We start from the raw sequence: 14,080 nt of genomic DNA on the forward strand, positions 1-14,080 counted from the left end.
CACTGGAACCTCCTTGCCAATGATATGTCTTAAATAATAAATACAAGTAAATGAACTTTATCACTATAAATCTGTCATCTGTTGCTGTGGTGTAAACAATTGAGATAAAACATTTTGGGTTTCTTGAAAAATGATTTTAGTAGCAATTATGTGTCACATATAAATATAAAGGTTATCTATAGCTAGAAATGAAAGAGGGATGATATCGCATATCTTTAACTGAATCTTTAGGTGTAATATACTGTAATTATGGTGTACACTAATAAGATATCTTACTGAATGTTTATGAGGGCAGAGCTTAATTCTGAGTTACACTTTTTATCTTAGATAAAAAAAAACTAAGAAAAACATGACAGTTCATGAACGAGGCTCAAACACCGACATATTATGTGTCACACAATGGATGTTTAGTGAATAATCAGCAATGTTAATGTAATGTATCCTGTTTGTTGCCTTTTTTTAAATATAAATTCATCCATTTGTGAATCTCCTTTCTGCCCGAGTAGGCCACCAATCAGCCAAAAGCAATTGTTCTATTTCTTTCTCCACTTCAGTTCAGTCTATATATATTATTTTGTTTTGTATTGTCTACGCCATACAAAAGACTAGCTTTCAAGCAAAGTCCAGCTGAAATCAGACTTTGCATGTAGTTTGAGTGTCTCCTATCATTTTCCTAATGAAAATCAGGAAGTTAGCTCACCTCCACTGTTTTCACAAAGATAGTTGCCCCCGATTTGCCTAAGATGGACAGAAGCTACCTGCTTTTCAGTCTCCGCAATCTTGACTGAAAGTGAGGTTTGCTCATTTTTCTGCTCTTTCCACAATGCCTTTCTCAAGGCACCTCTGCATTTATTGTGGGATTTTAGGGACTTTTCTCTTATCTGTCTACGCCGTGACACTGAAGACGTCCCGAGATGGACTAGGCAAGCAACATGTCAAAAAAGCAGTTTTCCAGGATGTATTGTACGAATTTGTCATAAAGCCACACTCACTGGGACAGGCGAGTGAAGACTGCTCGGCCCGAGGAGGGAAACTTCTGAATTATCTGGACTGTGAAATCAAGAATTTCTTTTCCGAATTGTTCAAGGAACATGGCAGCGCTGCTCCAGGCTGGTGGATCGATGGTGGTTTGACAGGATCTTACGATGAATGTGTAGATATTACAGGTGAGTAAGGGGAAAATCCTGTCCAGTTTGTCAGCAGTTTGTATCTGATGTCACAGGATAGTTTAAAACTATAATAGGGTTTAACATCAGATTTATTTTTAAATTTTTTAGAAATACATGCATGTGGTGAGATTTCTTTAAAAGTCCATGTGAAATCAACTGTCCCTTATGTCCTTCTTGAGTTTAATACCATACTTGAGTTTTAAACCTTTTATCCTTAAAGTCTTTATATTTTCAGGACTGTTGAGTAAAGCTGGGACCGCAGCAAAGAATTGTAGCACTTAAAAAAATTGTGAATAGTGTATAGTTTATGTAAATTAAAGACAGACTTTCTACCCAAATTCTGAACGAAAATTAATAATAAGAAATAATGTTTTAAACTAGTATGTTTAGGTTTTAGGTTAGGTTAAACTAATCGAATAAAAATAAGTACATTAAAAATCTGATTTGTTTTAGTAAAATAGACATAATGTCAATAGCTAAAAGCTAAGGATTTAACCCAGGATTTCTTTTTTTTTTTTTTTAGTGAAAAAATGTTATGTAAGAGCTGCTTTGTTGATCAATCTTCTCTGCTTTAATATAATGAGGTGGTTTAAAAAGCATTTTTTATACTATTAAATTAAACAGAATCGAACCAAAAATGTACATCCCTGGGATGATAGTGAGATTTAAAATGGCCCTGCATAGACCTCTGTCACTAATTAAAAAGGAAAAAATATTTAGGAAATATTTTGACACTTCTGTGATGTTTTAAAAAACAAAAGAATTCCAAACTGTTTTAAACAAACTGTGGGTTGATCCTGTAATAAATCTATGATCCAAAATTAACAAAAAAATCTTTTTGGGAAAAAAAAAAAATTGAACAAAGTCTAGCAGAATTGAAACAAAATGTCAGAAGGAATGTTTAGGCAGTGTTAAAGTGATATTTTAATATTTGAGCTAATGATATTAATAGTCACGATTATTTGGTGATATATGATTGGGCGGTATGAGAAAATGCAAAATACATCTGTACAGTATACTATATATATCACAATAGGAAAAAAGGTTTCCCAGTAATGTAATAGTGCTGCTTTAAAAAAAAGCTGTTTGACATTTTCTTCCAAATAGTATTAACTTGTCTATTTAAAAATCACACTTTATTTGTTGACATTTTTAAAATAAAAAAAAAAATAAAAAATATTTGGCTCTGTAAAGATCAAAATTTTTATCAAAAAATTGTATTTTTAAAAGCTTATGTACAAAGAATTATTAATAACAAAATATTATAGAAATAGTATAATATTTATTGTATTAATATAATGTTAATTATATTATAATATATATAGCAATAAATTGAGTATAATCGTTAAATGTCTTTTGGCTGACATCCTGTATATGTTTTATTTATTGTACTTTGTTTAGAAATACATGTACATTATAGTGCACTTTAGGATAAACTAAATAAGCAGCAAGTATAGGAGTTACAACTTAAAACCCTATTTACTGTTTCTGCCATAAATACTTCTCTTATTTTTGCTCAGTAAATTAAAAAAGTATTGTTTTTTATTATGTTAAACATACAGCAATGCCTACTCCTCAACCTGGTCTACAGTCTTGCACATACTTAATAATGGATCCTTTCCAGCTAGTGACCACACCCTACTGCAATATGACCTTCAGTTACCTGTGTACTCAGGGTAAAAACATTTACATATGACACTTTTTACATGGATTGTTTGTCACTTGGAAAACTAAATCCACAATGTGTTGCATAACAGATTTACAAGCAGATAAAAAAGAAAATAAACGCACAGAGAGGAGCATTCGGGTTCGGAGGAGCACAGACAACATAAGTAATTTGATACAACTTGACATTAATTTTTATTGAGATTGTATAATCTGTGAACAGATTATATAAAAATAAATGTTATTTCTTTATCTTTTCAGTCAGTGGCTTGTTAGGGCAAATGAATACAGGAGCATCAGCAACAAAATTGACAGACGTCCTTGTTGTCAGTAATTTTATTTTAAAAACATTAAATAAAACATAAAATACATTTCTTTAAATGTATATTGCACAATTCTCATATTCTTCAGCATTAATTGTCTTGTGCTTTGCAGGCTGCTAATCAAATATTATACCATGTTGCAAATGACCCGATGGTGATGGATTTTTCTGCAAAGGTGACATGTCTCCAAATACTCAGAGTCATCTCTAAAATGTTTTTTTTCTTTTAGTGTTGATTAGAAGAAATCATTTGTCAACATGATTATGAACTGACTTTGTCTCTTTTCAATTTACAGAAACAGTACTTTGAGTATATACTAAAAACCTTAAAGGCAATGAAATCAATAGGCGCAGAGAAGGACCTCACTGTAAACTGTACTGCAGGCCTTGTTTCACACAATTCTGAACAGTGTGACTCAGATATCACCCCAGAAAATGTAAGCAGAGACAGAGAGAGAGGGAGAGAGAGAGAGAGAAAGAATTTGTGGCCATGCACATAACAATATTTCAATCACCATTATGCCCTCTTTATTTTTATTTTGTGTGTGTTTTTGAACCAAACAGGTTGAGGAGCTGATTATTCTAGCTTCCCAGATTTATATGCAGATAAATATACTGACATCGCAAGCAACTAATCAAGTATACGCCTGGCCTTTCATAGAGGGGACACTCTTTACAACACAGTAGGTGTATTTTGGACAGACACACACACACACACACACACACACACACACACACATGAGCTCTTGTTTTAAAATAGTTTTTTTTTTTTTACCTTGGGGAAGGTGCTCATAATGCTTTAGTTTTAAGGCTAATGACACTTACAGTAAGATGTTTTAACAAAGCTTAGTTAGGAATTTAAATGCCTGTTGGTAAAAACCTAATGCAATAAATAGTATTATGAAGCCATATGACCATTACCATTTACTTGCTCACTTAATAAACAATTTTTTATATAGGTTTTTCAATTATGTCTCATATTCAACTGTTTTTTTCTTTCTCTTTTAAAGACAGGAACCAAAAAATTTGGAGAACATGACACTTGGGAACATGGCCGATGGTGCTTGTCAGTTTCCAAGTTTTGATACATTAAAGGGACAGATGCCAGCTACCCCTGTCAGCGTTCAGGTTTGTTCAGCCAATAATAGACTTTTATTGTTATGCCTGTGTATGTAAGAAGCACAGATTTTCAGATTTTTTTGTTATCTGAGAAAGATATGGTATCACTAACAAACCTAAAATCTAACACAAGCTTTATCATTTTTGCCATTTTTTAATTCAAATGTGTATATATATATATTATTTTTTCTATTGTTTTGTTTGTTTGTTTGTTTTTCTGTCCAGCTGTTTGGTTATAAATCAAACCCAATGGTTGGCCAATCAAACGTTAGCATCACCGGAACTGTTTGCAGCCTGTCAATCACGAATGATGCATCATCTACTGTCAAACTCAGCAATCTCTCAAGTTTCATAGAAGTGAGTTCCTGTGACTTCTTTACAGGTCATTCGTTTCACATTACACACCTCAAAATTAAAGAAAAAGCTCAAACATGCTATCCCCTGACCTTGCACATGCGAGCTCAATGAATCATGTGGGGGGGAAAAAAACAAAGGAAAACAAAAATCTAGTAAAATAAAGGTTGAAAGAATGTATCAAGAAAAAAACACAAATTACGTTAAAATCACATGCTAAAGCACTTGAGAAGGAAATGTCATGTTAAAAATGAATAAAATTATAACATAAATATATTTTATATAATTATAAGAATTATATAAATAAATCATGTGAACATTTACATTAGATTAATGTGTGAAACATAACTTAATAATAAGAAATTATACTAGATAAATCTGAAAACTCAATCATATGGAAACATAGACAAAATAAACAAACTGTGTGAAAAGTCACATGAAAAAAGAATCATATCAAATCAAACAAATCATGTGAAAAATTATTTAAATGATTATAAATAAATCTAAATTATATTAAAATAAAATATAAAATAACCTAATAAATATTGCTAAATAAATGTGAAAACTGAATCATCATATGGAAAAAAAACAATTATGTAAAAAAAGCCAGATAAAAATAAATGATTTATGTCAAAATCATGTGCAAAAGCACACATGAGGCCAATTAATTATGTGAAAAAATGAGAAAAAAATCACAAAAATCATAATCATGTGTAAAAATGTACACAAAATGTGAAGTCTTGATAGACCATGTACTGTATGTAAATTTCTCACATCTTTACTGGCTAAGTAAAGAATCTTTTATCTTTATTCTTCACTGGCTCAGCATTGCTTAATCCTATGACGTGTAATGCATTCTTATCTTTGGCCAGGTATTTCTGCCACGTGACAATGCCCCTGAACCAGAACTTAAAAGTGCACCTGTGAAATACGGGTTTGCTTTGATCACATCCTTCAACGTCACGGACCCGAACTCAACTGTCATTGTTACTGCACTGCCACAAAATACAAGCTACTCTCTTCTGGTGTCCCTGTCTCACACCTACCAATCAACCAATAGCAGTCTCCGTACCATCCTGACTGGCCGCAGTAAGGAGTGTTGTGGGGGGGGGATTCATTCGACATTTCACTTAAGAAACAGATTTGCTTTTAGACGAAAGTTGAAAATAATAGAGCCTCAAAACTATTAATCTGAATTTTCTAAAATCCTGATTGTAGTTAATGTCTCCAGGGTTTTACAAGCCCTTTTATTTAACCCTGAAAAGAACCTGGAATTGAAAATGTCTACTGAATAAGGATGTTTCCTCCTTGTCAAATGTTATATGATATAACAATACAGTCTAATATTAAGATTAAAAACAATATTTCCACAGTATTGCTGCAGTACAAAATTGTCTTGATTGTTAAATATATATCATTAATGCGACTTCCTTATCAGTAATAATATTGTTCTGCATCCTTATACACGATCCGCTTTGCAACTTAGCTTTTTTATTTCCGCTTTCTCACTGCTACACGTTCAGGTGATAAATATCGCTGGATCATCCACCCCGAGATGCTCAACGGTAGCAGAGGGACTATGTATGTGAACATAACGCTGCACAACTACACATCGAGTGTTCCAGTGAACGTCAGTGTCTCGCTCATGAACTTTAAGTGTGTGTACTGGGATAACGATTTAAACGACTGGAGCAGAGATGGATGCTGGGTAAAAAAGAAAAAATTCACAGAACTACAAATTTAAAATCTAAACACTAAAGTCCTAGTGATTAGAGATAACATTGTGCATCTCTGTGTAACCTCTTTCACACAGGTCGGTCCCAAAACGGAACCCAACATGACGCATTGCTTGTGTAACCATAACACTTTTTACGGAAGCAGCTTTTTTGTGATGCCCAATCCAATAGACTTGTCAAAAACAGCTGCGCTTTTCGCCACCATCAACCAAAATTACGTGGTCGCCGCTGTCCTTGGTGCTTTTTTCTTCCTCTATCTGATCCTCGTGGTATGGGCCTGGTACGCTGACAAGAAAGCCCAGAGAACGGTACATACTACTTTTGTCACATTGTCTTATGAAATGACGTTATGATAATACTAACCAGAGACAGACATAGATGAGAATATTTTCTTTCTGTATCCATTTAGCGCAAGGTAATGCTGCTGGAGGACAATCATCCCTGCGCTCATTATAACTACATGGTGAATGTACAGACAGGAAACCGGAAGCAAGCGGGAACCACGGCTAAGGTGTGTACAAGTGATTTGTCATGTCACAGAAGCTTATCCTTTTTTAAAAACTAGAAATTCTGACTTTTTTTTTAATCATTGAGTTATTTAACCCATAACCCGATGTCTATCAGAATACCGGAATGGGAACAATCTAATCCGATCCGGTCCGATCGAAATAATATTTCAATCAGAACAAGAGGGTTGTGTAAACTTTTGATAATCTATTCAATGAATAAATGTTAGGCGTGTACATGCTTTACCCGTCTTTACTTCAGAATTTCATCCACTGGGTCTCCAAGGGAGGAAAGAGCACTGATTGGCTCACATTTATAAACACAAATAAAGCATGCAACCAACCATAGATTCTGAATTCTTGAATTCTTTTCTTTTATATTTCCAGGAGATCAAAAGCTCACAGCGACAAAGCCACTTCGCGCATGCCAAAAATTTTATATTCTGATTAAATGCTTTAAGCATATAAATGCACATTTAAGTTAAAATCGGCAATTACGCGTGGTGCAGTGGTGGAGTGCTCGCTCTATCATCCGGAGATCGCTGGTGATGCTGTAACCTCTCACAGCCGAAGCTCTCTCAGAGGGGAGGGATGAGAGGTACTTCGTGCTCCCACATTAATCATGGCTCTACCACGGCTCTACAATCAGGGGCGTCTGTGAGCTCGCGGAAGGAGCGAATAGCGCTGTCCTACAAATGTGTTACGCCGCCACTACTGGTGCGTAAGCGAGCAGTTTGAAAAGATGCGGTCAGCTGGCATCAAGTGTTTCGGAGAAAACACGTGCTAGTCTTCGGCCCTCCCAACTGAGTGGTAATAGTAGCCTTAATGTGGGAGCCCCCTAGTGACAGGGAGGAATTGGACACGACTAAATTAGGGAAAATCGGGGAAAATAATTAGATTGAAGAAATGTCCATGTAATCATAGTTATACAAGAAAAAGTAAAAAGTCATTTTCAGCTGCAGAGCCATATGATGGGTTTTTCCAAACCGCTAAAAATATTTTTTAGCTGACACTAAGACTAAGACCTTTTTGTGTGTGTGTGTGTGTGTGTTTTGGACAGGTTATGATGTCTATGGATGGCACTGATGGCGAGAGCGACATCCATCACCTAACTTACCCGGATCAGCCTGCATTTGAGAAAGGAGGAGTGGACGTATTTATGATTAGCACTCCGTTCCCACTTGGAGAGCTCCAGAGCCTTAAACTGTGGCATGACAACACTGGAGGAGATCCAGACTGGTGAACATGTCTTCTTTTCTATTTCCACATAGTACTTTAATGCTAAAACAAGTCAATGCTAAATGATGGTGATTGATGAAAGCAAATTGTTTTCCATCAGGTATGTACAGAAGGTGATAGTGCAGGACTTGCAGACCCGTCAGATCTGGCACTTCCTGTGCAACACCTGGATAAAGGGTAACGGCGACAAAAGAACCTTCAACCCAGCGAAGAAGAACGAGATCACCAGTTTTGGGTACTGAGATAATTCACGTATAATTGGTTATTATTTTAGAAATTTACATGAAAAAAGTTCCATCTGTGTGACTAGTTCCCCCCCCTGGGCTGTAGAACTTTAAATTGCACATGTTCCTCTACGCAAAGGTACTGCTTAACACAGTCTCCATCAAAAGCAATGCAACTGCACCACTCTCAAAAATGCTCAAAAATTTTAAAGAAGGGGAAATCAGCATTGAAGATGAACCACACAGTAGGACACAATCAACAGAGACCGATGGGATTTTCAAAGAGGATTCCAAAGTTGGGTTCAATGACAGTACAGATGCGTGGCTTTTGATGGAGCCATCATATTTGTTCTTATGGTTTCTAAGTAAATGTTTGTTGGTTCTTCAAAGGAGAAATGGATTCTTTGGACAATCAGTAAATCCACAGACAAAGATTCTAAAGTTCCACATTATGCTAAAGCACATACAAATATACCAGTCTAGGTTCTACATGCACCCTTTAACGGTTCCTTTAGACATTTCCAAATGTAACCTTTATTTATAATAATGAGACTCACACAACCGTTCCCTGTGTCACAGCAATTTATTCCACGCTCGGACATCCACTGGCTTCCGAGACGAGCACATTTGGATGTCTATTGTGAATCCTCCACGCCACAGCCCCTTCACCCGAGTGCAGCGAGTCTCCTGCTGTATGTGCCTGCTGCTGTGTACCATGGTCATTAACATCATGTTCTGGAACATTCCCAAAGATGGAGAATCTCCTGTCATCGTTAAGATAGGTGCTGATCCACATTTTATAATCTTGTCTTATATCATTTTTGTTCTGTACACTACACAGTCCACATTAGACAACACAATCCATATTAGATCAGATAACACATATTAGATCTATAACGCAAATCTAATGTAACACCTTGTTCTTTGCTTCAACAGCTGACTTTCAACTCACCTGGCAGCAGATCATGGTAGCAGTGGAAAGTGCCCTCCTCATGTTCCCCATTAACATCCTCATCGTCACCATATTCCGCAGTATACAGCCTCGTATTAAAAAAGAAGATGTGGAAAAGTCCAAAACCAGCACTGGCGACAAATCTTCTGTTGTTTCCATGCAGACTATCCTTAAGGTCCTCAAGTCAAATGGTTTTGAATTATTGTAGATGATTTAATGATATATCATTACGTGCTTGCTTTTATTATATGTTGTATAAAGATAAATTTAAATAAAGATTAAATTTTCATGATAAGTGCAAAAGTTTGCATCCTACCAATGAGATAAGAAAAAAAAATCTTTAGTATTATGGTGGGTCCTGAGTTTACTGGACAGAAGGCAGCCATGTTTTTTATGAGAAATTTAGAATGTTGAAACTGGAACTGTGAGGCAAAAACGCTATAGCCAAAGAAAAATGCTTTCATAATCATGGTATAAGAGTGTATAAGCTATCAATTCAATCATATTGGAGATTTATGAGGTGGTGATGCAAACTTTTGAACTGTTGCATGTTGCATTCATTTTCTTTACCCTCATTTTAAAAAAGTTTTTAACGGAATGCAAAATTTTGCATGCATCCATAGTATCTTATGTACATTACTGTCATCTTTTCAGGACACACAAGATATTGTAAATCTCCTGAGCAAAAGTCCCAAGAACTGCGTGATTGCCATGTCGCAAAGTCTTGAGACCACCGCAGACCTGTTTGCTGCGCTTAATCAAATGCATGACGTTGTTGTAAATATACAAGGTAAGCATTATCGAATACTGTCTATTCACAGGCTTATCACATCTCTAGGAAGGAGCTCATCTCCAGATAGGTTTGTTACAGGTGTGTGAATAGAACATAAAACTACAGTAATTACATTTACGTCCACTCAGGCCAGACAGTCGGGGATCAGCACTGGGCCCACTGTAGCCGTTTTCTCTTTCACACTTCATGCCATTTGTCAAAGTTACTGGAACGTGCCGGAGAGAAAGTGTTTCCTCATCCTGAGGATCTCGATCTGGCCAAGAGCACGGTGAACATGATGCTGAAGAAGTCTGAGGCATTGACCAGCACTCATCCAGTGCAGTGGTATGAACTAATCTATCTACAAACACTTAAATATCCAGTGGAACAAAAAATAATGTTTATTAAGAGTATCAAGATTGCTTAGCTTTAAATAAAATTCTAGGTTCGATTACCAAAAATGTGGAATTTGTGCCACAAATATGACATGAATTCTTAGAAAAGCAGGTTCTTTAGGGGTTTCTGAAGGCTTCATTGTATAATTGAGGGATCCTTTTTTACAAAAACAGTACAATAAAATAATCTATTCCTGTTATGTGTCTATGTTATTTTATTTTTATGACAGTGGAACAGTGCACACCTTTCCCATTAGTTTTACTGAAAAAAGCTTTGAGTTTTAAATGTTGTTAAAAAACGTACTGTATTTTGGACAAAAAGATGGATTTTCAGTAGATTTTGTAACAAAAAAAATACTTTTTTTCATTCATCTATTTTTCATTTCCAGCTTCGTGCCTGTACAAGATAAACCGAAAAAATCCGGCTGCAAGCTGCCCTGGTGGTTCGTCTTTATCGGCTGGGGTCTCCTCCTTGCCATAAGCGGCATCTCGACCTTCTTCACCCTGCTGTACGGCCTTCAGTATGGAAAGGACTCGTCCACTAAATGGGTCATCACCCTCACATTGTCCATGTTCCAGAGCATCTTCATCATCCAGCCTCTGAAGGTGATCATTAACACTTTGCTCACTCATCATCTAATCACATCACTAGCTCCAGTAATGACTTGTAATGACCCGGTGTGATTAATTAAGTGCTCTAGCTACCAGTTCAGTTCATTCAGTGTATTCAGTAGTAACACTAAAGCACCTCTCCTTGATACTGTACATGCATACTGACATCATATGCAGTAATATCAGAACTTCATTAATGGCACTAATATTATTACTTATTTCCATACTGATGTCAGTAATGAACTGAGTAATAATATCAGTGCCTCAGTGATGGTATTAGCATACGCAGTAATGACATCAGTAATGATCTCATATGTGCATACATTGTATATAGTGATATCACTACAAGGAAGTACATAAAGAGACCACATCACTATGTACATCAGTAATGAAATCTGCATATGAGTCATCACTACATGCAATGTATTGACATTAAGCATGTTCTAACTCTTGGATGCTGTTTGAAATGACAGGTTGTCGGTCTGGCCATCTTCTTCGCGCTCATCCTGAGGCCGGTGACAGTCGACGATGACCAGGAGGTTGAAATTTTGCTAGACGGTAAGACCTAAAGCAAAATGCATGCAACTAGACATATTTTTGATGCCAGGAACTATTCGGATGGACAGTTAGGGCTCATAATATTTGCAATTCTTAAAAAATAATAATAATAATTTAATTGGATCACATTTATTTTTGCAGAAAAACAAGAAAAATGTGAGGAATACTGTGGACGGCACATGCACCAGGCCTAGATGATAAGAAGAACCAATGCAAAAGAACTGAACTAAACTGACTCTTGAAGTAAACATGATATGGGTGGAGGTTTTATCTTTTGTATCATAAATGTGTACTATATGTGCCTTTATTTTTCCTCTAAAACCCCATAATGCATGCAAAATACAGTGCAACCTGTAAGTACCTGTAAAGTGACACATTGGATTTGAAATCAATAACTAAGTGGTTAAAATGCAACATCAAAATCCGAGCCATACTTTTACACTGCACATGTTCAAACTGACAGAAATCGTGTCACTAGTTAATTGCTTACAGAGTGCTCAGATTATTTTTTTTTTTGCAACTTATTTACTATATATATATAATCTTAGCAAAACTGTATATTTTATTATATGTTTAAAATGAGAACGTGTAAAGAAATTAAACACCGCATCATAACTTTGTGGGAATGTCGAAGTGGAATAAGCGATCTGGTTTTCTCATTTCAGAGATTTGGGTGTAAATATATCATTCACTTAGTGCAATAATATCCAATTCATACAGAAGTGGCATATTACCAGATCAGTTTAATATCCTTCTCCATGTCACTGTTTATTTAACTCCTGAAATAAAAAGCGTATCATATCTTTTTTGAGTCTTGTGTCCAACTATTTATTGCATTTACAGATTTGCAGAAAGTCAAGCAAATTAGCCAAAAATGCCAAAATCTTGATAACAGAGGAGTTTTTTTGATGCTCACTTAAATTACAAACTTTTAAAACAGCTGCTATAACATACAAGGGTTGGACAATGAAACTGAAACTCTGGTCAATTCAGTCTTGAAGGTTTCATGGCTAAATATGACCAGTCTGGTGGCCAAACTTCATGGATTACACATTCCACCAGTAAGAGCAGAGTGTGAAGGTTTAATTAGCAGAATAATAGCACAGTTTTGCTTAAAATATTTGAATGCACACAACATTATGTGTGACATATCAGAGTTCAAAAGAGTACAAATTCTTGGTGCGTGTCTCTCTGGCGCATCTGTGACCAAGACAGCAAGTCTTTATGATGTATCAAGAACCACAGGATCCAGGGTAACATCAGCATACCACCAAGGAGGACAAACCACATCCAACAGGAGTAACTGTGGACACAAGAGGAAGCTGTCTGAAAGGGATGTATCCAAAAAAAACATAAAACCACAGCTGCGGAATTAAATGTGCACCTCAACTCTTGTGTTTCCACCAAATCTGTAGAGCTCCACAGGGTCAATGTACTTGGCCGAGCTTCTATAGTCAAACCTTTGGTCACTCATGTCAATGACAAATGTCGGTTTCAATGTTGCCAGCAAAGAATTCTTGGGCAGTGGATAATGTGAAAGATGTTTTGTTCTCTGATGAGTCTTCATTGACTTTCCCAAATCCAGGAGAGTTACGGTGTGGAGAAGCCCCAAAGAAGTGTACCACCCAGACTGTTGCATGCCCAGAGTGAAGCATGTGGGGTGGATCAGTGATGGTATGAGCTGCAATATCATGGCACGTCACTGCCGAGGACCAAGCGAACATTTTGGAGGACCATGTGCACCCAGTGGTTCCTGAAGGCGGTGCCGTTTTTGGGATGATAATGCACAAATACACACAGCAAGGCTGGTGACAGAGTGGTTTGATGAACATGAATGTAAAGTTGAACATCTTCCATGGCCTGCATAGTTACCAGATCTAAATATTTTTTAGCTAGTTTGGGGTGTTTTGGAGGAAAGATTAATGAAACGTTTTCCATCACGTTGTGACCTGGCCACTAAAAGAATGGCTTAAAATCCCTCTGGCCACTGTACAGGACTTGTATCTGTTATTCCCAAAGCGAATTGATGCTCTATTGGCCGCAAAAGGAGGCCCTGCACCATACTAATGAATTATTGTGGTCTTAAACCAGGTGTTTCAGTTTCATTGTCCAACCCCTGTAAGTAATAACATAACTTTATTTAAAGGGGACCAGATACTTGCCCTCTACCCTCCTTAGTTCTTGGAATGGTTTTTCCATTTTTTGTCTTTCTTAGTGTATAACACTGCTTGACATCCACTATGTTGCATCACTGCCACCTCCTGGTCTTGATCTCCCTCATCTTCCTTTCAGTTTAAATCCTCTTTTCTAGTCCCATTGCCCCTTAGGAAACCTATCAAATGCTTTGTTCCTCATCCTCCTTGTCCATTTTCTAAAAATGTTTTATTGTACACGACTTCCCACTAAATTCCCACCGTCTGAAAGTCCCCTCAGCGTCTAATTACCTGTCTGACTTTG

The 14,080-nt window shown here is 36.4% G+C and overlaps 1 protein-coding gene across 1 annotated transcript; it reads left to right on the forward strand.

The window, feature by feature from the left end:
* Nucleotides 1-780: 780 nt before the first annotated feature.
* On the forward strand, nt 781-12,309 carry LOC128542727 (polycystic kidney disease protein 1-like 2). The gene is made up of 22 exons (XM_053512699.1): nt 781-1,166; nt 2,732-2,845; nt 2,927-3,001; nt 3,096-3,160; nt 3,270-3,332; nt 3,453-3,593; nt 3,721-3,839; nt 4,167-4,284; nt 4,501-4,632; nt 5,502-5,718; nt 6,153-6,337; nt 6,443-6,673; nt 6,775-6,876; nt 7,932-8,110; nt 8,211-8,345; nt 8,914-9,116; nt 9,271-9,461; nt 9,941-10,076; nt 10,208-10,403; nt 10,843-11,059; nt 11,539-11,623; nt 11,765-12,309. Exons 1-22 carry the CDS (start codon nt 824-826, stop codon nt 11,815-11,817), a joined length of 3,300 nt encoding a protein of 1,099 aa, XP_053368674.1. The 5' UTR covers nt 781-823; the 3' UTR covers nt 11,818-12,309.
* The last annotated feature ends 1,771 nt before the right edge of the window (nt 12,310-14,080 follow it).

The sequence above is a fragment of the Clarias gariepinus genome, chromosome 15, assembly GCF_024256425.1.
Source record: "Clarias gariepinus isolate MV-2021 ecotype Netherlands chromosome 15, CGAR_prim_01v2, whole genome shotgun sequence".
In the NCBI taxonomy this organism is placed as follows: domain Eukaryota; kingdom Metazoa; phylum Chordata; class Actinopteri; order Siluriformes; family Clariidae; genus Clarias; species Clarias gariepinus.

Excerpts from the sequence above, each read along its gene's own strand:
- LOC128542727 (XM_053512699.1), top strand. The coding sequence starts at position 824 with ATGCCTTTCTCAAGGCACCTCTGCATTTATTGTGGGATTTTAGGGACT. Across the intron at positions 3,333-3,452 it reads TGATGGATTTTTCTGCAAAG|AAACAGTACTTTGAGTATAT; the intron begins GTGACATGTCTC and ends TTCAATTTACAG. Across the intron at positions 10,404-10,842 it reads AGCACTCATCCAGTGCAGTG|CTTCGTGCCTGTACAAGATA; the intron begins GTATGAACTAAT and ends TTTCATTTCCAG.